The sequence below is a fragment of the Zeus faber genome (assembly GCF_960531495.2).
Source record: "Zeus faber genome assembly, chromosome: 15".
Lineage (NCBI taxonomy): Eukaryota > Metazoa > Chordata > Actinopteri > Zeiformes > Zeidae > Zeus > Zeus faber.
Window position 1 is genome coordinate 8,740,972 of NC_137194.1, and position 22,689 is coordinate 8,763,660.

The 22,689-nt window shown below is 45.5% G+C and overlaps 2 protein-coding genes across 3 annotated transcripts; one reads left to right on the forward strand and one right to left on the reverse strand.

Moving 5' to 3' along the window:
• Window positions 1–656: 656 nt before the first annotated feature.
• On the forward strand, window positions 657–9,133 carry pgd (phosphogluconate dehydrogenase). Its single transcript, XM_080014900.1, has 13 exons — window positions 657–749; window positions 1,612–1,687; window positions 1,786–1,965; window positions 2,079–2,144; window positions 2,222–2,340; window positions 2,522–2,591; window positions 2,691–2,825; window positions 2,953–3,142; window positions 4,828–4,958; window positions 5,380–5,513; window positions 6,438–6,537; window positions 7,520–7,642; window positions 8,531–9,133. The coding sequence occupies exons 1-13, from the start codon at window positions 742–744 to the stop codon at window positions 8,648–8,650; spliced, it is 1,452 nt and encodes a 483-aa protein (XP_079871026.1). The 5' UTR covers window positions 657–741; the 3' UTR covers window positions 8,651–9,133.
• A 2,609-nt stretch (window positions 9,134–11,742) lies between these two features.
• tardbpa (TAR DNA binding protein a) lies at window positions 11,743–17,181 on the reverse strand. Of its 2 annotated transcripts, XR_013844538.1 has the most exons (7): window positions 16,567–17,181; window positions 15,762–15,925; window positions 15,530–15,670; window positions 15,035–15,205; window positions 14,618–14,702; window positions 13,652–13,798; window positions 11,743–12,870 (listed from the first exon to the last, which is right to left on the reverse strand). XR_013844538.1 is itself a non-coding variant. In XM_080014901.1 (5 exons), the coding sequence occupies exons 1-5, from the start codon at window positions 16,805–16,807 to the stop codon at window positions 14,229–14,231; spliced, it is 1,191 nt and encodes a 396-aa protein (XP_079871027.1). In that variant the 5' UTR covers window positions 16,808–17,181; the 3' UTR covers window positions 12,952–14,228. The 2 variants fall into 2 exon arrangements, 1 of the variants encoding a protein (XP_079871027.1); XM_080014901.1 differs by lacking the exon at window positions 11,743–12,870 and having other exon boundaries at window positions 12,952–14,702.
• Between the last annotated feature and the right edge of the window lie 5,508 nt (window positions 17,182–22,689).

The following is a 22,689-nucleotide window of genomic DNA, read 5'->3' on the forward strand; positions in this document are numbered from 1 at the left end:
GGTAAGTTAGAAACCAGCTCGGCAGCCATGGGGGGCGACGGCCGTGGAAACCATGCAATTTGCAGATCCGACGCGTGATCGGTTGTGCACAGTGAGCGCCAAGGTAGAACATTTAAAAACACATCCTGAGAACAGCAGAGCCCCACTCTGAACAAAAAAAAAACTATCACAACTGAGCTGCATCTACTTCTTTGTGGAGGACTATGAAAAAAATAAAGAAATAAAAAATGTCATAATTACTCCAAGAGAAAACGTCTTTTGGAAGTTGAGCTCTTGCTCCCAATCTCTGGACAATTTATCTGAAACACTTCCCGACTGTATTACCAGAGTGATTGGTGACATCGTGGCCGTTCGTCGACGTTTTCGCTGCCTCGAACCCACGAGCAGCGTGGTGGTGGTGGTGGTGGTGGTGGTGGTGGCGGGGGCGGGGCGGTGGGGGGGGGGGAACTACTTCCGGGATGCGGCGGCGAGAGCGCTTCCGCGTGGGCGCGGTGCCGCCGCCGGGAGACTGACAGGCGGCGCCGACCAACGGCAGAGCCGCTACCTCGGCCCAGCGTCCCGGCGCCAATCAGAGTCCGCGGCGCGCGTCGCTTGGCTCCGTCCGACGACGCGCGATTGGCCGGCCCGGGGGCAGGCGCGGGGCCCCGCCCCGAGGCGGCGGAGGACTCGGAAGTGGAGACGAGGAGCTCGGGAACGGCAGCCTCCCTGTCAGTAGGACGCTGCATCCACCCGGGGGACGCCATGGCTCAGTGAGTAGCTGCCGCTCGCCGGCCGGACGATCGCGACGACATTCGTTTCGCCGCTGTTCTCATTGTGTGTTCGACCATTAAACGAATGCCGAGCGCCTCCGCGAGCCGGCGGGTGGTGGCCGGCGGACCCGCCCGCGATTCGTTTTGCGGCGAGCGAGTGTTTTTGAAAGGAGTCGGGTCTGGAGGACCCCGGTAAAAAAACAAAAAAAAGAAAAAGAAAAAGGCGGAACGTTCGACGCGCCAGCTGAGAATAACGGAGGACTGAACGCAAGCCGCCGCCGCGTGACGTCATTCATTCGTGTCGCCTCCAGCGGCAGCGAACGGCACTGCCGCCTCACAGTGGGGGGGGGGGGGGGGGGAGGAGGGGGAGGAGAGGAGATGAGATTCTTCTCCTTCTCCTTTAGTGGCTCACGCTTGGCTTGAGCCGGAACGAAGGTCTTGCGGAGTCGGGCACGGTCGTTTTTCCGGGGATCGACTGTTTGCGGTGTTCTGCCCGTATTAATCATTTCGTGGGAATTGGATTCACAACCCACAACTACTGTATACCTATAACTGCGGTATGAATACATCTCCGAGTGGAGATGGACGGAAATGTTTTAATTGGGTTGGGTGATAAAAGGCATCGCGAATGAATGTCCTGTTGTCCTTTTAATGTCAGCATTATCTTTCTTGTGTCTCAATCAATCTGAGTTCAAAATATAAGTCTGTCAGGGAAAGAATATGAAGGTCTGAGACGTGGAGAAGGGCCAGGATCGTGTTTGTTTTTTGTTTTTTTGTCAACACGTTGTTTTTCCACGTCTCTCCCGCATCACTGGCGTCTGACCTCGCCACGTCATTAATATGATTATCCTTCTTCCCACAGAGCGGACATTGCATTGATCGGCTTGGCCGTCATGGGACAGAATATCATTCTCAACATGAACGACCACGGCTTTGTGGTAAGTTGCAGAGTTTCTCCCTCAGCTCCCCTCCTGTCCGGGCGGATCCCTCCTTCCTTCCCATTTCGATTTCGATCTCAATCGACCCTTCCCGACAGGTCTGCGCCTTCAACCGAACCGTGGCCAAGGTGCACGACTTCCTGCAGAACGAGGCCAAGGGTACCAAGGTGATCGGGGCCGAGTCCCTGGAGGACATGGTGTCCAAGCTGAAGAAGCCCAGGAGGGTCGTGCTGCTGGTCAAGGCCGGTCAGGCTGTGGACGACTTCATCGATAAGTTGGTGGGTGTCACCGTCATACCCGACACACGGTGCTGTAGAGGTGGAGAAGCGGTGCGTAGGCGGGGGTTTTGTTATGTTAAAGTGGTGACCAGTGCCTCTTCTTTCTTACTCAGGTTCCCCTTCTTGAGGCCGGGGACATCATCATCGATGGAGGCAACTCGGAATACAGAGACACAATAGTAAGTAAGAAGTGAACTGAACAGTTGTCGACTGCTGAAGGACTGTTCTTCACGTGTGTGGATCTGTGTTTTGGTAGCGCCGCTGTAGGAGCCTCAAGGAGAAGAACCTGCTGTTCGTGGGCAGCGGGGTCAGCGGTGGGGAGGAAGGGGCCCGCTACGGACCCTCACTGATGCCAGGAGGACATAAAGAAGCCTGGTGAGTGAGCCTCTGCCGCAGATCGTGACCAAACTGGACGGAACTGCCGGCAGACGCTGACAATAACAAATGCAAGGAACATGCTTGCCTTTTGCAGTGCTAGTCAGAAAGGAATAAATCTTTTACACAATGTTTGGCCATTTGATTTCCATCCTCAAGTCATCCTCAATGTCATTCAAAGGCCACACATAAAGGAGATCTTCCAGAGCATCTCTGCCAAGGTTGGCACAGGAGAACCATGTTGTGATTGGGTGAGTGGACGAGTTGTGTTTCATTTCATAGTGTGGAGCTCTCCCCCTCGCTTATCAAAACCGCGCTTTATACTTTGCCGCCGTCTCTCCTCGGGGCAGGTGGGGGATGAGGGCGCAGGTCACTTTGTGAAGATGGTCCACAACGGTATTGAGTATGGAGACATGCAGCTGATCTGCGAGGCGTACCACCTGGTGAAGGACGTGTTGGGCATGGACCACGACGAAATGGCAGAGGTGAACTTCTCAAATTCAACTTCCCTCGGTTCTTGCTCTGTTCTGGGAAGTTACGCAACCTCATGTGGAAATAACCTGAAACCAACGCATTGTCTCACACACTCTGTCCTTCTGTTCACCCGGTTAGGTCTTTGAAAACTGGAACAAAACAGAGCTGGACTCCTTCCTTATCGAGATCACAGCCAACATCCTCAAGTACCGCGACTCTGACGGCAAACACCTGCTTCCCAAGATCCGCGACAGCGCCGGCCAGAAGGGAACAGGGAAGTGGACGGCCATCTCTGCGCTGGAGTACGGCACACCCGTCACTCTGATCGGTAATGAGGAAGTATTTTTTTTTTTTATATTGGATCAGGAAGTGACTGGTTTTCCACTTTCGACACCTTACATTGGTGACACAGGAAGGCGTCAAACATACCAAAATGAAACACAACTCGCATCACAACGTTTAAGGGTTCCCGTCACAGTGTCACCAGACTAATTACAGTTTAGCTGTGCAATGGTCAGAGTTTTGTGGATTAATAAATGTTTTGCTTGCTTGGTAGAATAAGCTGAACACCACCCTCCTCAGAGAAGAGGAACGACGGGTCCTCCTGCCCTTAATAACATTGAAGGTGTTTCCAGTGGCTTGCTCATCTGGAGTGACATACGGGGGTTTGTCATACCCTCTATGGGTGGAGCTTTCCTCCTGCTCTGTTGTGATGCTCGCTACCATGAAGGGTCACTGACAAACTAGTCATCAGATTTCAAGATGTTGAGGAACACCTCCTCCGCCTCCTGCCAATTTGATGTCCCGCCTTGCCCCTCAAAGGTTTGGAGGTGCACAATTTTCTCCTCCACCCGCATCTGAATATGACGATAAATGGATGACTTGTTAAGTAGACTTGTCATCATAGGTAGATGTTTTATTTAAACGGGGGAAAGTCCAATGGAGACCAGAGTTCTCTTTTGCACTGACGCCCCTGCAGAATACAAACACAATGCACAACACAGAAAAAATATCGGCGATATAAAAGCAGGACAATGAGAAAAATGTCAAGATAAAAGATTTATCCAAGGGCTGTAGTATAGTAGCTCAGGTGCTAAGAGGCTGAACGAATGTGAAGAAATCCTTTTATTTAACGGTGATGGGCATGCCAGCTTGGATAATCAATCACAACTCTTTTTGCAGTTGAAACAGTAGCAACTTTTTCTTTGGCGTGCATGAAATGATTACAGGACTGTGTAGTGATCAAAACACATCTTCTTTTTTTATTGACTCGCAGAAGAACTGTTGAGTTCCGTGTTGAAATGAAACGGGGGCTCGTGCTTTATCTCCTCCACTGCGATGATACAGATAGACGGTACAGAAAGCCTCCATTGTTTGATGGCTGAGCCAGCCTGCGTGTCAGGGTTGGGGACCAGACAGGACAGTACAGTACAGTGGGTGAGGGTGGATTTCTGCGCTAAATAGGGATTGGATTCCACGCTCCGATAGTTCCCTGAACACAAACATTTTCTGTCCCTCTCGTCGCTCTCTCCCCCTCCATCGAACTGTTGATGTCACTTGGCAGTGGCAGCATTCCGCAAGTCATGCTGACTTGGCTGTTTTGTCTTCGCAGCTCGATGTCCATTATCAGATTGATCCCTTATTTATAATGGAGGCCTGGCAAAGCCTGTCCTTAAAACAGTGTTACTATAGTGTCGTCATTCTGGACCTTTTGGTTTTGTCTCGGGAACATCTTAACCTGAGCATCGCAATAAGATGGCTGCCAGTTCAGCAGGTTAATGCAGAGCATGTTTGTCTATGGCGGCATTGGTTGTGCACAACATTGACCTGCTTAACTTGTTTTGGGGTAAACAAAAAAATAATAATAATTCGCATTCCATGTTTATGCAAAATCTCATTCTTGTCCCTTTTTTTAAAGGAGTTCACAGGAATCATGTATTTACTACAACCATGCGATGGGTTCACCAAACAAACCCTATTGTCTTTCCCCCTCGCTGTGCTGTTCGGCCTCAGGCGAAGCTGTCTTTGCCAGATGCCTTTCCTCCCTGAAGGATGAGAGGGTGGAGGCCAGCCGCAGCCTGTCGGGCCCCCAGGGGGCCAAGTTCAGCGGGGACAAGGCTACTTTCCTGGAGGACATCAGGAAGGTAGGGCACACATCACAGAATGACTGTTTGAATCTACGAGACCTAAAAGCGTTTTAAGACCAATGATTCGGAACAGTTTGGGATTTAAATTTGTTTTTAAAGTGGTAATCTTTAAGATTGTTTAAAAAAAAAAAAAAAAAATCAGAACCAAGAAAAATATTTGATCTTAAATAGTCAAACTTTAATAAAACAAAGTGCGCAGTATAGAATTGAATTCTTGAACGTGTAGTGTAATCCACCCAACAGAGCTGATCTTATGGATTACCACTTTAAACTATGGACAAAAGCATCATTTTTAAAGCAGGCACGCTGGCTCATGAGGACCATATTACTGATTTTTAAAATGTACAAAACATTTTATTACACATTTCTAAATAATAAATGATAACTGATGATTGCTTCTCATGTTTTTTTCCCTCAGGCCCTCTATGCGTCTAAGATCATCTCCTACGCCCAGGGCTTCATGCTGCTCCGACAGGCAGCCAAGGAGTTTGGCTGGTCCCTCAACTACGGTGCCATCGCTCTGATGTGGCGAGGAGGCTGCATCATCCGGAGGTAAAGTCCACATCGCGCCACGCTGTCTTGTTTGCTTTTATATCCATGTTGCAACTGGAAAATATCCGTAAGTGAGCAGCCCCCCCAAAATAAGTATTTTTACTAAACTATGGCTTCAAAGAATAATAGATTGTTTGCAGCATACTGTAGTCAACATTTTAACATACATACCATTAAAATCCCTTGATAAGGAGAAAAATTATGTTGTAATAATTGGAAAATAGCAAATGATCTCAAGGCCATTGGCAAGCTTTGGTCATTGTCAATCATTAGATGTACTGTAATGATTGTGGAAGCTCTGACTCACAGTATTTAATAGATATCATTACCATTACTTCCATATTGTGTTAAAATATTAGTGGTGCAACGATCACAGTTTTGAGTCACGGATCGGATACTTTTTCATTTTAGAAAAAAAAAAGGGGGGGGGGGGAGACAAATAGGCTCCTTTTTCCTTTAAACATGGTAGTGAGTGGTGGGGACAAAAAGGTTAGATCCACCCCCAGTAACTAGTGTAATGTTAAATTTCTCACGTTTATAACAAGGTAAATTTCCCGAAAATCGCAGTAATGCAGTACAGTTCATTTTCAGGTAACGTTACATTAGAGATCACATTTGTCGGGCAATATTACCCAAGAAGACAGGGAGAACCAGATTGTTATTTTGGGGCCATCATCCACGTTCCGTTAGACCACGATAAGATATGCCTCAGAGTTACAACCTGCCGCTGTAACTAGCATTAACGGTGGAGGGAGGAAGATGCAGTCAAGTTTCACACTCATGACATTCAATGGCCCAGAGCTGCATTAAACAAACCTTACGGTGGGGATGCACCAAAATACTTTAAAAAGTATCGAAATTGCCTTGTTCCTACGTTAACGTCCCACTGTTACCATCATTGTGGCTTTTTCCTTTCGTCTCCAGCGTTTTCCTGGGAAAGATCAAAGAGGCTTTCGACCGGGACTCTGAGCTGCAGAGTTTACTGCTGGACGGCTTCTTCAGCGATGCCGTGCAAGGCTGTCAGGTAAGAGGAAGTCAAAACAAAAAAATAAAAAATAACGCCACAAAATGCTTCTATTTCCTTTTCTGTAGAAGTCAATGGAGATTACACCACCCACACACATTACTCCATCTATTGTAAAAGACACGACCACATCCATATAGTAATGACTTGCAAAAAAAAAAAAAATGGTCAAGCCTGGTGACATTAATGACGTTCATTTCCAGACTTGTCGTCTCTTGTGGCTGATAATACATTTTACAATACAAGTGAAGAAGTCTTCAAGGAAAGATGATTTTTAAAGGGAGGTTTTTCAACTCAGGCTTTACTAAAATGTTGGGACAACCTCACTGAACTCTTATTGCGAAACTTACCACTCTTCTCATATGCAGCCCAATGGGGCAAATGTTAAGCTCAAATTATAGTCGTGTATTTTTCTGAACATGCTCTGAATAACTAAAAATCATACTATTGATAAACTTACTGTTCTATTTAAGCTTTATATGTGCTACTGTAAGAGATGAGGAAGTTGTGTCCTGCTGTTGATGTGCTGACATTTAAAAAAAAAAAAAAAAAAAAAAAGTTTTTAAAATTAAAATGTGACATTACTGTTATCCAAAAATGTTGAGAAAGACATGACTATAATTTGAGTTTTTGATGTTTTACCCACTCAACTGCATATAAGGGCAGTGAGAAGCTGCCACAGAGTGGTAGGTTTCTCAAAAGTTAAGCGTTGCCAACATTTAGCAAGACACTTAACCCCTAATTGCTCCTGATGGCTGCGTCCGTCGGTCTTTGAACAATTGTAAGTCGCTTTGGATAAAAGCGTCTGCTAAATGTAAATGTAAATGATTTAATTAAGACCTGCGTTGAATAGCAAACCTAGACTAAAAATTGGTGTCACTTGGCTAGAACGATAACATAGAGACACTCCTACAGTTTGAAGTGTGTGTGTGTGTGTGTGTGTGTGTGTGTGTGTGCGCGCGCCCCCCCCCCCCCCCCGCAGGAGTCCTGGCGCAGGGCAGTGAGCACAGGAGTGCAGCAGGGAATCCCCATGCCCTGCTTCACTACAGCGCTGTCCTTCTACGACGGATACAGACACAAAATCCTGCCGGCCAACCTCCTCCAGGTAGGAGGCTGAGTCTTTAAGACCCTGTTGTGAGGTCCCTTAAGAAGCTTAAAGTGCAGATTGTCTGCTTCAATTTGAGAGTTTTTACATTCATATTGGTCTCTTATTTGGTTTATCATTTTTATGAACTGACATCTCTGACCCATGTTCTCTTCCAAGAGCATGAAGCGTAAAATACTAAATGGGTTTGACTAAATGAATGTAAAGCTAAAAGGAACCACTGGAAATCACAATCAAGCCATTTTATGAATGAATAATTTCAGCGGTTTCTCAAGTGTCCTGTTGACTTTCAGGAGGACAATTAGTCAGAAGCTTCTACTGAAACTATCTATTCAGAACTCCGGAATTTCTGGCTGGCTTGTGACGATCAATGCTACTTTAATACTGGTTTAGTCACATTTACCCCACATGTATTCCAGTCGCTTACAGCTGAGATCATTGACATTCAAAGAGGTTGTTTGCTCTTGGAAGAGAACATGGGTCAGAGACTTCATGCAAACTATATCCAACCAAATAATAAAAAACTGCCTGATTTGACCACAACAGTCTGTCCAAAACTTTTGGGTAAAGGGGGACTTTGCAAGAAAAGTGTTAAAATATTCATATGAAGAGTCTGTTTCACATAATGAGCTCAAAGTACAGAATGTCAGCTTCGATTTCAGTTATAAAAATGTGTCAGTGTAATTACTTAGTCAGCGCTGTAGGTAGCTATCAAGTGAAACTCCCAGTGATTGTCATAATGAGTCGCTTTTCCACCCAATGATAAGAACTAAATGAGGAGCCGTTTCCAAACCTCTAACATGCGAATCTTGGCGGTAAAAGACTTATTGGTTGCGTCCCCACCTCATTCCTCCATGTTCTCCCGCCCGAATGTCTTCTGTTGCTCAGGCCCAGAGAGACTATTTTGGAGCCCACACCTATGAACTGCTATCCAAACCGGGCCAATTCATCCACACCAACTGGACGGGCCACGGTGGAAACATCTCCTCTTCCTCCTACAACGCCTAAAGCAGTAACTCTCCATCACATGCTCACCTAAAAAAATCGAGACGACGGGAGGTCATTGATACAGAGCAGCTACCTGTTGAAAGAACCAAGCATGGACATTAAAGACCCACCCCAAAAAAAAAAAAAACTTAAAATGTTTATCTTAAAATTATTCTTGCAGTTTAATTTATGAAGTGAAATCATGTCTGTTGTGAACCCATACTTTCCTCAGTTAACAGGAGTGTTTTCAGGTGTGTATTGCTATAGTCCCAGAATAGGAGCAGTAAAGTCAATATTTACACCCTCACCAGAGCACATTCTTTTACTGGTCTGTTACCAGGGCTCACGGTGTCAACACTGGATTATGGTGAACTGCACTGTATTAGGCTAAATAAAGACTTCAATCCCTTTGTAATAAGCTTGTGTGGTCCTTAGTCCCTTGCTGGGTGCTGTAACGGGATTCTTGTTTGTTTTCTTGGTCCTAAATAAAGCAGTGACCGATCACATGATGTCTTGCATATTGATGGCCTGGCTGACGCCAACCTCCTGATAGTATAGTAGTGTATATAGTATTTAGATGTACACAGACTTATCACAAACTATGCATGTAAATGTATTCATTTTAATCATGATTTTGTTTGTATTGAATACATACTTTTATCATTGTCCAGCAGCAGCTGTAGTGATAGGTGGGGTGAATTACTGAGATGAGTATACTTCCCTATATAAGATAACACTTTATTGATTACACTAGTAGGTGACTATAACCTTAAAAATACACTGATCAACCACAACATTAAAACCATCCGCCTAATATTGTGTAGGCCCCCCTCGTGCCCTCAAACAGCTCTGACCCGTCGAGGCATGGACTCCACAAGACCTCTGAAGGTGTCCTGTGGTATCTGGCACCAAGATGTGAGCAGCAGATCCTTTAAGTCCTGGAAGTTGTGAGGTGGGGCCCCCATGGATCTGGGCTTGTTGCTCCAGCACATCTCACAGATGCTCAGTTGGTCGGAGATTTAGAGGCCCAGTCAACTCTTTGCCATGTTCCTCAAACCATTCCTGAACAATTTTTGCAGTGTTGTAGGACACATTATCCTGCTGAAAGAGGCAACTGCCGTCAGGTAATACCGTTGTCATGACGGGTTATACTTGGTCTGCAAAAATGTTTAGGAAGGTGGTACGTGTCAAAATATCATCCACATGAATGCCAGGACCCAAGGTTTCCCAGTAGAACATTGCCCCGGGCATCAGGCTGCCTCCGCCTGCTTGCCTTCTTCCCATAGTACATCCTGGTGCCATCTCTTCCCCAGGTAAACGACGCACACCCACCCGGCCATCCACATGATGTAAAGTAAGTAAATAAAACGTGATTCATCAGACCAGGCCACCTTCTTCCATTGCTCCATGGTTGAGTTCTGACACTCACATGCCCATTGTAGGTGCTTTCAGTGGTGGACAGGGGTCAGCATGGACACTCTGACCAGTCTGTGGCTACACAGCCCCATACGCAGCAAGCTGTGATGCACTCTGTTCTGACACCTTTCTATCATAGCAGCATTAACTTTTTCAGCAACCGGTGCTACAGTAGCTCTTCTATGGGATCTGACCAGACGAGCTAGCCTTCTCTCCACACCACATCAATAAGCCCATGAGTGGCAATTACCCTGTCGGTCACCCCACTGGTTGTCCTTCCTTGGACCACTAACCACTGCATATGGGGAACACCCCACAAGTTCCAGTTCAAGAGATTACTTGTCACATACATATACGGTCATACATTTATGCAGTGAAATGTCATGACACCTGGTGATTACGCACAATAAGCTCTATAAGCTATAAGCTATAATGTGCGTAATCGACACAAGGTGCTCACGCAGGCCGCCGCAAGGAGTATGTGACAAATAATCTCTTGAACTTGAACTTGAACAAGACCTGCTGTTTTGGAGATGCTCTGACCCAGTCGTCTAGTCATCACAATTTAGTCCTTATCAAAGTGGCTCAGATCCTTACACTTGCCCATCTTTCCTGCTTCCAACACGTCAACTTCAACAACTGACTGTTCACTTGCTGCCCAATACATCCCACCCCTTGACAGGTGCCATTGGAACAAGTTGATCAATGTTATTCACTTCACCTGCCAGTGGTTTTAATGTGGCTGATCGGTGTGCATATACACACACATCGGATATCCTATAGGACTAGTATATTATAAGCAAGGGTAAATTGGCAGAGGTAGGTATACATGCTTCAAGCACTACTGTCCACTAGATGGCCCCGGATTGCTCCATGCCACAGCAACAGCTTTGTATTTGAGATTGCCAGGACAGAGGAATACATTTGTCTGTTCATAAAGGTGTTACGTATTTAAGCTCAAGACTGAAAAGCATGAAATTGCTTAAAAAAATTGTAACCTTTCATGTCACACTGGCAAGCCCAGCGTACCACGATACATGTGACTGGTGCAAACAGAGCTTGTCCCTATATGTAGTGGCTGGACTCTGTCGCATGCCTTCACAGTGCTATTCCCTATTAAAGTTGAAATGTACATGTTGAATGTAAGACATTTACCAGGTGTAGAAGTGAGCTTCTCCTTGGTTGCCGTTGAAGTTCAGGCCAGGGGTCACGCATCCCATGGCCTCCCTGAACTCTGGGTAGACAATGACGCCTTCATGCCCTAATGATGAATTAAATCCATATCAAAGTGTTATTTTTAAAATACCTTATTTGCACAGCAGACATGGTGGACGCCGTGGCGAGCACAGCTGGAACCAATGCCATCAACTGTTGGCCCCCCACGCGGGTTCAGACCCACGGTCAGTGGCGTTGGCTTCAGCTGTTTAAGCAGCGTGTCTGCTGGGGCAGGGCCGTGGTGACAAGTAACTCTAGTAACTTCCGACAATTGCTTGCTGCTGACAATACTTTGACCGACTAATAATGTGCTTCTGATAATGCCAGGAGTCAAAATATAATGTATGTGCTCAGATTGATTACATCCAGCAGGAATACATAGCCATTTCAGTATTTTCAAGCTAGTTAAGAAACACACTCCGTCAAGAGTTTGGCATAATTATTTCAACATTCTGGACCTTTCTTCATAAAACAAAGCTGTGTTCAACTCAGTCTTATATTTAATGAGAAAGGGGAACGTCAGTAAAAACTGATGACTCCCCGTCAGTATACATTAGTATCAGCTTCGACGCAAAAGCAACAAAATGAAAAGCTTACATGGGAGTAATTTTTCAATTGCAAGATGCTGAGAAAACCATTACAATAATGAAACGCTAAGTATAAAGGTGGCGGTGACGAGCTGTCATGTAGGAATCCAGCGCCACCTGGAGGCCACGTTCTAGAAGACAGTTAAATAGATTGTTCCACTATCACAGAGCACACAAACTGTTAACAAGTGTAATCACAGACCAATTGACTAAACGAACAGCCATTACACACCCACACACACACGAAAAGAAAACAAAAAGATCACTGCAAAAGCCGATAAGAGCAAGTGATCACACTAAACCTTATCTACATTGAGAGGACCACAGATGATTAAAAATTGGAGACTTTTTATTTTACACTCTGTAGGACTAAAAAAAGGAAAAGGAAAAAAAAAAAAAACTCAATACACAAAGAATTCCTGCTGGCATGTTCAATCAACATTTCTGAGAGTCCCTGCAAATTTAACTTCCATCATACATTCCAACCATTTCACAATCAAGCGGAAAGAAAAATTGCCTGATAGAAATTGTACATTAGAACCACATATAAAGAGATCTACTTATTCATAAAGAAAAAAAGGGGGTCTAACTTCAAACACGCAGTGGCCGTTATTAGGACAATGCATTAACAGACATACGTTTTCACGCAGGGACTGTCTAAAAGTAACAGTTTGTGGGACAAAAACAACAGCATGGTCAGTACCAAACTGCAGGCATTTAGAACCATAGGTGCAACTTGGGTTCTACTTTTGAAGTCGGTTCATTTGATGGTATACGTGAATACCTCGGGCCAATTAAATAACGGTCCATATGAAATTACAACTGATTTTGATATGGGGGTGAAGGGGTTTTGGGTCCGAGGGGTCTCGACAGTGAAGAGGTTCCTTTTCAGGTTTAAGGCGTTCGCCGCATATCCATTGCTGGCCCGCCCCAACAACGCTTCTCACTCCATCTTCCAGCTTTTCCAAAATTGACTCCAACCTGGATTCAGGCGAAAACCGGGGCCGGCTGTTTCCAAGGTCCCTATACATGCGAATTAAAGCGTTTGCAGTGCAATTAATATTAACAACGTAAAAAAAACAAGTCACTGTAAAGAGCGCAGTATACCTAGTCAAATGTGTTTTTTATTGGAGACTTCCCTTTGAATCACAAAACATAGAAAATCCATTCAGAACACAAACTTTCAAAATGGAGGAGGGGGGACAGGGACTGATCAAACACACTGAAAACACTTCCCCACACACCCCCACCACACAGACTTCAACACGTTTTCACACAAAGAGGGTGGTAACAAGGAGGAAAATAAAGCACACACCATACACGGCATCCACATCAAATCAAGACAGGAAAAAGCTACGAGAGAGAGAGAAGATACAAATAGTTGTGGTACTTAACATCTTTGCAGTTTTTTTTTTGTTTTTTTAAAGGTTGATAGAAAATGACTAGAGAAAGGAGAGGGTCTTAAAAAGAGCTCAGGAGATGCAACGAATGTCCTCACGATGATCATTAGGAACACACTCGTACCGGCTTCTTCCTCGCACACTCGCACAAAGCCACAGCTTCTTCTCCACTCGCAGGCATCTTGCTCTTTCTTAAAAAAAAAAAAAACCCTGCACAAACAGTCCTTCCCCCCCCCCCCCCGCACACTTGCTTCCTTTCCCGCTCGTTCGTTCACTCTCAGTCTCTCACTCGTGTCCACCATCAATCCCACTCATTGATTCTCAAAAAGCAGGCTAAGAGCAGACAAGTTTTTCAATATCCATGAAAATGGGAGAGGGAGGAGGAAAAAAAAGTCAACACCCACCGTCTAACACAGTAAATGCAGAGTGAAGCTGTGTTCTTTGATGGCAAAGCATTTACACATGGGAGGAGGGGAATTGATACTGAGATCGGTCGAACAATGCTGCCCATGAGGCGCTTCCTCCCGGCAAATTGGAAAAGAGTTGGTGAACTGTAGAAGAGATTTTCATGAAGGCGTTTCCATAAAAATATCAAAAACAAACACAAAACAAACAAAAAATCTACACAATCAACTGCAATACAGAGATTAAACAATAAACGCCCGCTCACAAGTCGGAGGGGGCTCTCGTGATACTCGTGCACATCTCAGAAACTTAAACCTTGCATGCAGTCACATCTCAAATCAAACATTTCCTCCAAAATAAAAATAAAGAGTAGCGAGGCAGTTCCCACTAACCAAATTAACACTCCACCCACTCAATAACTGGCTACAGAATTAGTCACATACGAGTATAAATTCTCAAAATGAAAGGCAATATATTTTTAAATAGCAGGGATATGATGACTTTTTGCCAACTAAATATACTTACCATATTAACCTAGTCGCAAAACAAACAAAAAACCCAACGCACCCAATCTTCCTACATTCCCCAACTAGAAGACTTGGACTCCATAGCAGTACCAAAGCCGGAGCTGAAGCCGCTGCTGGAGGCCGAGTTAGTGCCTGCAGCCCAGCCCAGACTAGCAGAGGTGGGGCTGCTGTAACTTGTACTGGTGGAGCTATAGGTCTGGTCTCGGGCGGTGGTGGCCGTACCCGCCGTGGTGGTCTGGCCCTGCTGGTTAGCCAGCATACCCATCATGCCCCAACTGCTCTGCAACGCTGCCTGCGCAGCAGCCATCATGGCCGGGTTAAGACCAAGAGCCCCAAAATTAACCCCGCTGCTACTGTTCCCCAGCCCACCGCGACTACTGCCGTAACCCTGGCTGAACCCACCAGCCCCGAACCGCCCGCGCTCCATCATTTGCCTACTATTATTGTGTTTAGGCTCGGCGTTGGAGATGTGCACGCTGACACCCTTGATGATCAGGTCCTCTCCACATAGGGCCTGGGCGACCTGGGTGGGGGGGGTACATCATGGTACACAGTTTGACAATTGGGGAAAAATATTTTTGGAACAAAAAGGTGAATATACGAGTTGTTAGAGCTGTGACAATTACAACTATACCATTGACCCAAGTTTTTATATTCCCAGTGTTCAATGTCAATAGGTGTTCATCATAACTTGTTTGTGTATTTTATCATTCTCGACCTATACTTTGATACGGTCATAAAATTAACCAAGGAAATTACATTGTTAATCACATTCACATGCCACATAATTGCCAATTAATATTATATGATTGTGACAGCCCTAATCTTCATTAACATGGTTCCTCAGGTGCCTACCTGGTCATCAGCAAATGTGACGAAGGCGAACGCCCGGAAGGGTTTGGGGATGAAGACGTCGGTGACTTCGCCGTACTGCATGAAGAACTGTCTGAGCTCATCAGTGGTCATGTCTTCAGTGCAGCGGCCGACAAAGATCTTCCTGCTGCGCATGGGCTCATCGGGACCCGCCTTGGTGGAATGAGGTGGTACGGCACTCAGTACAGTTTAAGTTTTATGGTGGACAACTAACGAATAACCTTTTTCAATTTTAAGAATTGTGAAAATTGAAACCTTTGAAAAGATGTTTAATTTATCTGCAGACAGACTAGCCCACTATAAACTTCAGGTGACCACAATAATATTAACAAAGTTCAGAGTCAATAAATGCCACTTGTTCATAAGGTGCATTATCACTAAAATATTTGCCGACATTGGAACAGCGGCAGGAATTTAATTCAGACAACCAAGGACGTCCATATTCGGGAGCAGCCTGTACAGGGTTGTCCAATGTACCTTTGAGTTGGGAAGTTTGCAGTCACACCATCTTCCGTCAATCATGTGTCTCTGAGAGATGACTTTTGTTTGTGTCTCGTACTCTGTAAATCTAACGAACCCAAAACCTTTTGAGTTTCCAGTCTTTGCGTCTCGTTTGACCTGAACAGGAATGGATGATTCATTGGTTACTCACTCCAAACAGAACTAATAAACGGGAACGTGACTATTTTTTTAAGCTTGTGCCATTTACCTGCACCATGATGACTTCTCCGAAGGTGCTGAAGTAATCCTTCAGGTCCTGCTCTGAGGTTTTCCATGGCAGCCCGAGGACAATAAGATCTGATGTCTTCTGGAAGCCTCTCTTGATTTTCACAGCTGAAGCTGCATCCATTTCATCCATCTTCCGTTTGTTGTCTAGAACAAAACACATACACAAATACCTCACTGAGGAGTCCAGTAAAGGCACCGTCAACCACTTAAAACTACAAACAATTATTACATTCAATGTGAAATTTGGGCTTGTTCTGATGAACAGAGTTGGTTTGCTGACTGGAACTGATTAATTAGTACAGTCTTGCAGTTTTTGGTGTTGCAACACAATAACTCATTTCTAAAGTGGGATTTTTAACAATTGCCTATAGCCTTGCTATAGTGATTACACATCACTTTAGATAGTAATAACATCTTAATTTAGACCCTACTCATCCGTGCCTGTATTACCGTAAACGTGTATTTACCCTGTATAGGAGAATCTCATCCTGCAAATGCCTTTTAATTGTATTTTTCCGCTACGCAGAATGGCATGTTGTGCGTTCTCTAATCTTTTTAGAATGTTTAGACTGCTAAGCATGCTCTTCGTCTGTCTACACAACAATGCACCAACTACCACCAAGACATTCTTTATAAATGAAGGTCCTACCTCCAGGGTAGTGTTTCTATCATCAGTCCTAGCCTTCGGGTCGTGTTACAAGCGCCCTAGCTTTGGGGTCGTGTTACTACAGTCGTACCTTTGGGGTCGTAGTACTAACACTGTACTAACTTAGTACCCGTCCTACCTTTGGGGTAATTCACCACGTAGACCAGGTTACCCCAGTCGCTCTCCGGGGCGTGCAGCACCCCCTCCACCAGCCGCACCCCCCGCATACACTGGGACTCCGGGCTCCGGTAGCGCAGGCCGCAGGCACCGGGGAACTGGGCCGCCACGGTGGACAGCAGAACGGTGCCGTCGTCCTCTGAGGGGATCTCAATCGGCTCCTCATTCTCGTCCTCGGCCACCCGAATGTATAACTCCGACATTTTTTTTTCTCCCAAACTCGAGTTTGTCGACGGCTCCTTTCGAAAACGGAACGTGCGGCGGTGGTGCGCACAAGCTGCTACACAAGCTAACTGAACGTAGCAACACGCAAACCGGGACTAGCTACACGCGCTACGCTAGCTAGCCAGCTAGCCAGTGAGCTAGCAAACGCTGGGGGAAGGAAAAAAAAAAATGAATGGGCTGCCCCGGTTCTACACTGCGGGAGTTCTAAAAAATATACGCGATTCCGTCTCTATATGTCCGATCGATAATTGTGAACCGAACCCACGCACCGGCTGCAGAGTAAACAAACTGGCGAACGCTGCGAAAACCCAACTCGCGAATGGGAGCGAAATGTGGCGGCAGGTAGCGGCTAGCTTTCAGAGCCAGCTAACAAAATGGCTGCGGCTCGTCTGGGCGGTGACGTAATCGAGTTGGGAGGGTCGTATTGTGAAAATCTGGTAGGGGTGCCAGTAAATGTAATCGACTCGTTTCGTTTTTGTTTGCGTGGGGGTGGGGGAGTCTGGTGTGATTATATTTTAAAAACGAGTAGAATATAAGGTGTGGAGTCCGAATGTGATTCGAGGTTTATTTGTTGATGTGAGTCTAGTTTGAATGCCATGACCCACACCCCCCCTTTCTTTTATTTTGAGACGAACCCTTACGCCAAACAAAAAGTGCGCATTGGGAAATATTTGAGAGAAAATATATTTTGTGATCAATATCCTGCAATGTTTTATATATATTTGTATAATATACATGTATTTATATATTGATACTCATATTATTTTCATATCTTCATAGGTATCATCGAAAATACAATCTGGAATCGCACACCATGTGAAGTATGAGACAAACCTCTTCAGTAATGACAGCAGCGTCACCAAGTTTGTCATTTAAAATAAAGTTTATTATGTCGAGGAATGAAAGAAAAACCACGCGGCACCCAGTCAAACGCCGCCTTTGTCTGATACGACGAGATGGTTTTTTTTTTGTTTTGTTTTGTTTTTTCTCACGGCATCCTGGAAGACCCTCGTGTTTACAGGGAACAACGCGGAGATCTGCGTCCACAGCGTGAGGCTGGAGGGCGGGGTGTCCCAGAGATGACGTCAAAACGAACGCTCAATACTCGCTGTTAAATGTGAGTTGTTAAGAATAACCCATTGTATGTCAGCCATTATGTCCTCACAACCCCAGGTCTAGGTGTAATATTCAGCTAAATGTCACGGTGAAGTTGGGCCCAGGGGGAGCAAAAATGGAATTACTTTATTTTATTTAAAAGAACAGCAGCAGCAGGGACAAATGATTTCTTAAATCGCTTGGTCCAGATTATATCTGCGACCGGATGGAAGCAACCTGAACCCACTGGGCGAGGGGGCGACTGGCGTCGACAGGACTGTCCGGGCTCTCTGTGGCTCAGACTCTGTACACTTGGGAGAGGGCGTTTGGATTTGCGCCCGCAATTTTTCCGCGCATTTTGACGATGCCCTCCAAACCCGTTCCTGTGAACCAGCAAATGAAAGTGCGTTGAGCTTCCGTTAAAAGTACGTGCGTCGGTGGGCCTTTGAACAGACAACGTCAGTATTTGGGTCAAAGGTTAACTTATCATCGATTATTGTCACCAGACAGGGGCGCCGCATGGGAGGGGGAGGGTGGAGAAGTTAGGACGATTCTAAGGGCCTGTGACTGACAGGGGCCCTAAAAATATATTTGAACATTAGGGTGGGGCCCAATGTGATATCTCTTCATGGGGCCCAACATCCCTGGCGGTGACCTGTCCCCAGATACTTGTACTGTTGAACAACTTCATCAGCCTGGCCATAAGGCGGGGCTTCTTCCTGACGTCAATGGTCATTTCCCTTCTTTAAGACACGTTATTCATCCACCGCTGGACCATGGTTAGCTTCGTCATTACTGAGCAGGGACACAACGACGGAATCACCTCCAAACTTGATGACATAACTCGGACTGACACTCATTTGGATACAAGACAAATACAAGGTTTGAGGGGACACACCCCTGCGGGGAGCCGGCGGAAGATACAAGGGTATCAGATAAAATGCCATTGACTGTCACCTTTTGAGACCTGTCAGTTAAAAAGTCAGCCAACCAACAAATGAATCCATGGTCGATGTTGTGGATGCGAGTACATCAGCTTACATGTGAGCTTGGATGCAGATAAAATCGGAGAAGTCAATAAAAAGCAACCGTACAAAATTCTTTGTACCATCCAGATGATGTAGAACCATATTAAGTAGGGTGCCTGTGGCATCCTCAACACCCCTGCCTGCCCTGTAGGCAAATTGGAGTGGGTCCAATTTAGCCTGAGATGCACCCAAAATCTCCTGTTTTATAAATCCCCATAAGGTTTTCATAACAGGAGAAGTAAGTGCCACAGGCCTATAGTCATTCCAGTGATTTTAGTGCTTTGATCTTGGGAACAGGTACAGTCACTGAATCCCTCCAAAGACAAGGAACCCTATGGAGTTGAAGTCAGTACATGAAGATGAGGGAAAATATGTCAGACGACGGTTCTGCACAGTTCTTAAGAATCCAACAGCCAATTTTATCTGTACTGGGACTTTTTCTCTCCTTCACTCCCCTGAATAGTTTAAAAACCATGTCCTTATCAACATGTAACTCATTCTGCTCCGGGCAAGCATTTCTATACACAGACAGTTCCTTGCTATAATCATGAGAATTAAAACGATTTTAAAGAATATAAGATCATTATCAAGTTCAGAGCTAGTCTTGGCAGCATGGAAAACTAATGTTCCTCTGAATAATAGTGGATTTAACAGACTTGAAAACCCATCTGTGGTGTTGGGGTGGTATGCTTCAAGCAGCCACACCTGTCTTGGGTCTAGGTAATTGGGCTCAGGATCAGGGTGGTTGTACTCTTGTTGTTCGTTCGAGTAATCAATGGGCAACATGTAAAACCTGCATAGCCACACACACACACAGGGGTGGAGCCCTTGTCTTGACATGCATTCCATCTGCTCCGGGCTTGTTACACCTTGCCCACTCTGCAATAAAACTGGCAGGTGGAATTGCCACAGTGGCGCCTGAACAGTGACTCTCCAGCACGGGGAAGGGACACAGAAGGGTGGTCCCAAGATGCACTGAAGCCACCAGCAGGTCAAAGGGCAGCCACAGCACCAGCCCTCTCCCGACTGGCAGCAGCCGCAACCAGGATGGCCAGCGGGGGACCGGGCAGAAGCAGCCACAGCAACCACCACGGGTAACCGCCTGCATCGAGCTGCTCCGCCCAGCAGCCACCATTGAGACCATCCAGCAGCACAGCAGCCAGCCCACCCCTCTAGGTAGCCCCCGCAACAGCCAAGCCCGGCTACACAGTCCCCATGCTTATTTAATTTCTGTATGTATGCGTTTATATTATTATTGTTATTATTATGATAGCTTATGTTTGGCCGTGTTAATATTATATTTTATGTCGGCATTTCCACAGTGCATGACCGATTGCAGTGTGCGCAGAAGCCAGCATTTTCAAGTATAATATTATTATTATTATTATTAGTAGTATTATTATTATTATTATTATTATTATTATTATGGTGAAAACCGGGAGATTTCAGTATTTCACAGATTTTTGTCAAGACTCTGGACACACAGCTGGGACAGTCCCGGGCAGACAATAGATTTGTGTCCCTGAAAGGATTCGGAACGCCCACCACTACGGCCTCAGTTTGTTGTTTTGGGTATGTGGCGTGGGGGTGGTGTGGTTCAAGCAGCCACACCTGTCTTGGGTCTAGGTCAGTGAGCCCTGAGGGTATTGCAAGTGGGCTGCCAAATCATGGGCAAAACACATACATTTGTTTGAAAAAATTAATAAAAAATTATTAATTACAAAAACGTTTTTAAAAGTAAAAAAACAAAAACAATTTCATGGTATTTTTTCTTTAAAACCTTCAAAAATACATAATCACTGATAGATAGGAACTTATGTCGGGGCTTACTATGTCCAAGCCGAACCACGATCGACGTGCAACTGTACATTTTTCAACTTGCGGTGATGGATCCCGCGGGACAGTCCCGCCTGTCAAACAAAAAAGTAAGGTTCGGAGAAAGTATAGCGCTGAATATTTACCATTGGGATTTTTTTGGACAGGCACAGAAGACGAACCGTTACCTCTGTGCATGGTGTGTTCCAAGATTTTATCAAACTTAGCTCTGAAGCCATGTAAACTGCGCCATCACCTCAAGACAAAACACCGACAGGACATGTCCAAGCCGCTTGAATTTTCCGATAATAAACTCAAGGAGTATAAGGGCGAGAAGAAAGTCATCGAAACGTCATCCATGGGCACCGGGAACGCAAAGGCAGCGGAAGCGCCCTTTCGGGTCAACCGACTCATAGCCAAGCCTGGTAAGCCGCATATAATCGTGGAGAATTTAATTCTTCCTGCCACAAAATTGATAGTGGGGGTGGTGTTTGGATCGAAGGCATGCAAGCCAATCAACCTCATGTGATTGTCTGATAACTCAATCAGAGGCAGGACTGATGAGATGGCAGAGAAAGTGTCAAAACAGCTGATAACGAAAGTACGAGAGAGTCGTTTTTATGGAAAATGGATATGTGGGCCAGATGAGCTGACCGGTCAAACTTTGACCCACTTGAAAATCTGTCTTATTTTTCGACAAAGGAAGAAATGCAGCTTCCCATCACCGTGATCAATCATTTCAAAGAGCATCTGCATTGTTTGAGGACCAAGCTGCGTGAATACTTCCCCATCAGTGCAGTGCAGCCGGATCGAAAACCCCTTCGCCAGCCACAGTGACGAGACCCTCGCAGGCCTGAGCGCAAAATCTTGTGGATCCCTCCTGCGGCAGCGCGTTGAAACTGGCTCTCTCACAGAAGTACCTGACAAACTTTTGGCCTCATGTTGCTTCTGAGTATCCCGATCTGTCCACAGAGCTGTGCGATCTTTGATGCCTTTCCCGATGACATATCTCTGTGAGACTGGCTTTTCGGCGCTTGTGGCATTGAAGACGAAATACAGGAATTAACTGAATGTTGATCCAGATCTTCGCCTGAAACTGTCGTCCCTTAAGCCAGGCATCAAGCAGTTGGTGTCTGCCGTGCAACATCAGCCTTCTCATTAGGTGTGTTAATATTAATGTGCTCCTGTTATTGTTAGTTTTATGTTACGGAGGTTATTTAAAAGTTCCACAGATATAAGGTTATTTTTAACCCACCTCTTTTTTTTGTTTTACCACTACTGCACTGTATGTATGAGAATGCGTATGATTGTCAAAATATACGTCCTCTGAGAGCACACTGTTTGGCTCCCATATTACTTCTGGTCGGTTGTGGGCCGCGTACACTTTTGAGATTTTCAAATGGGTCGCGGGTCCAAAAAGGTTGGGAACCACCGGTCTAGGTAATTGGGCCCAAGATCAGGGTGGCTGTGCGCCTGTTGATCGTTCGAGTAATCAATGTGCAGCAGGTAAAACCCCAATCCCCACACGCACAGGAGAGGAGCCCTCATCATGACATGTTTTCCATGTACTCCGGGTTGTCTGCACTCTAGAATAAAAGTGGTACTTTTCAACCCCATCCCCTCGTCTCTCTGTGTCGGAGGGCCCTGAAAATGCGACTCGGGTGGCGTGTGGCAGGCGGAACTGCAACACTATGGTTTGTTATTTGGTAAAATAGAAAATTGATTTCCTGGGAGTATATCAGACCAGTACCTGGTATCACCTGATACTTCAAGTTTGGGATTTCAAACAGTATTGGCAATGAAAATGTGGTAGATACAATAAAGGTATATAAACCAGGAAATTTGCAGGGGAAAAAAAATCAAAATAGAATCTTTGGAATGAATTCCATAGCAGGGTCAGTGTGTTTATTCAGGTATATATT

Excerpts from the sequence above, each read along its gene's own strand:
- tardbpa (XM_080014901.1), bottom strand. The coding sequence starts at position 16,807 with ATGTCGGAGTTATACATTCGGGTGGCCGAGGACGAGAATGAGGAGCCG. Across the intron at positions 15,671-15,761 it reads GAGAAGTCATCATGGTGCAG|GTCAAACGAGACGCAAAGAC; the intron begins GTAAATGGCACA and ends ATTCCTGTTCAG. Across the intron at positions 14,703-15,034 it reads TCACATTTGCTGATGACCAG|GTCGCCCAGGCCCTATGTGG; the intron begins GTAGGCACCTGA and ends CCCCCCACCCAG.
- pgd (XM_080014900.1), top strand. Across the intron at positions 1,688-1,785 it reads TGAACGACCACGGCTTTGTG|GTCTGCGCCTTCAACCGAAC; the intron begins GTAAGTTGCAGA and ends CCTTCCCGACAG. Across the intron at positions 2,145-2,221 it reads CGGAATACAGAGACACAATA|CGCCGCTGTAGGAGCCTCAA; the intron begins GTAAGTAAGAAG and ends GTGTTTTGGTAG.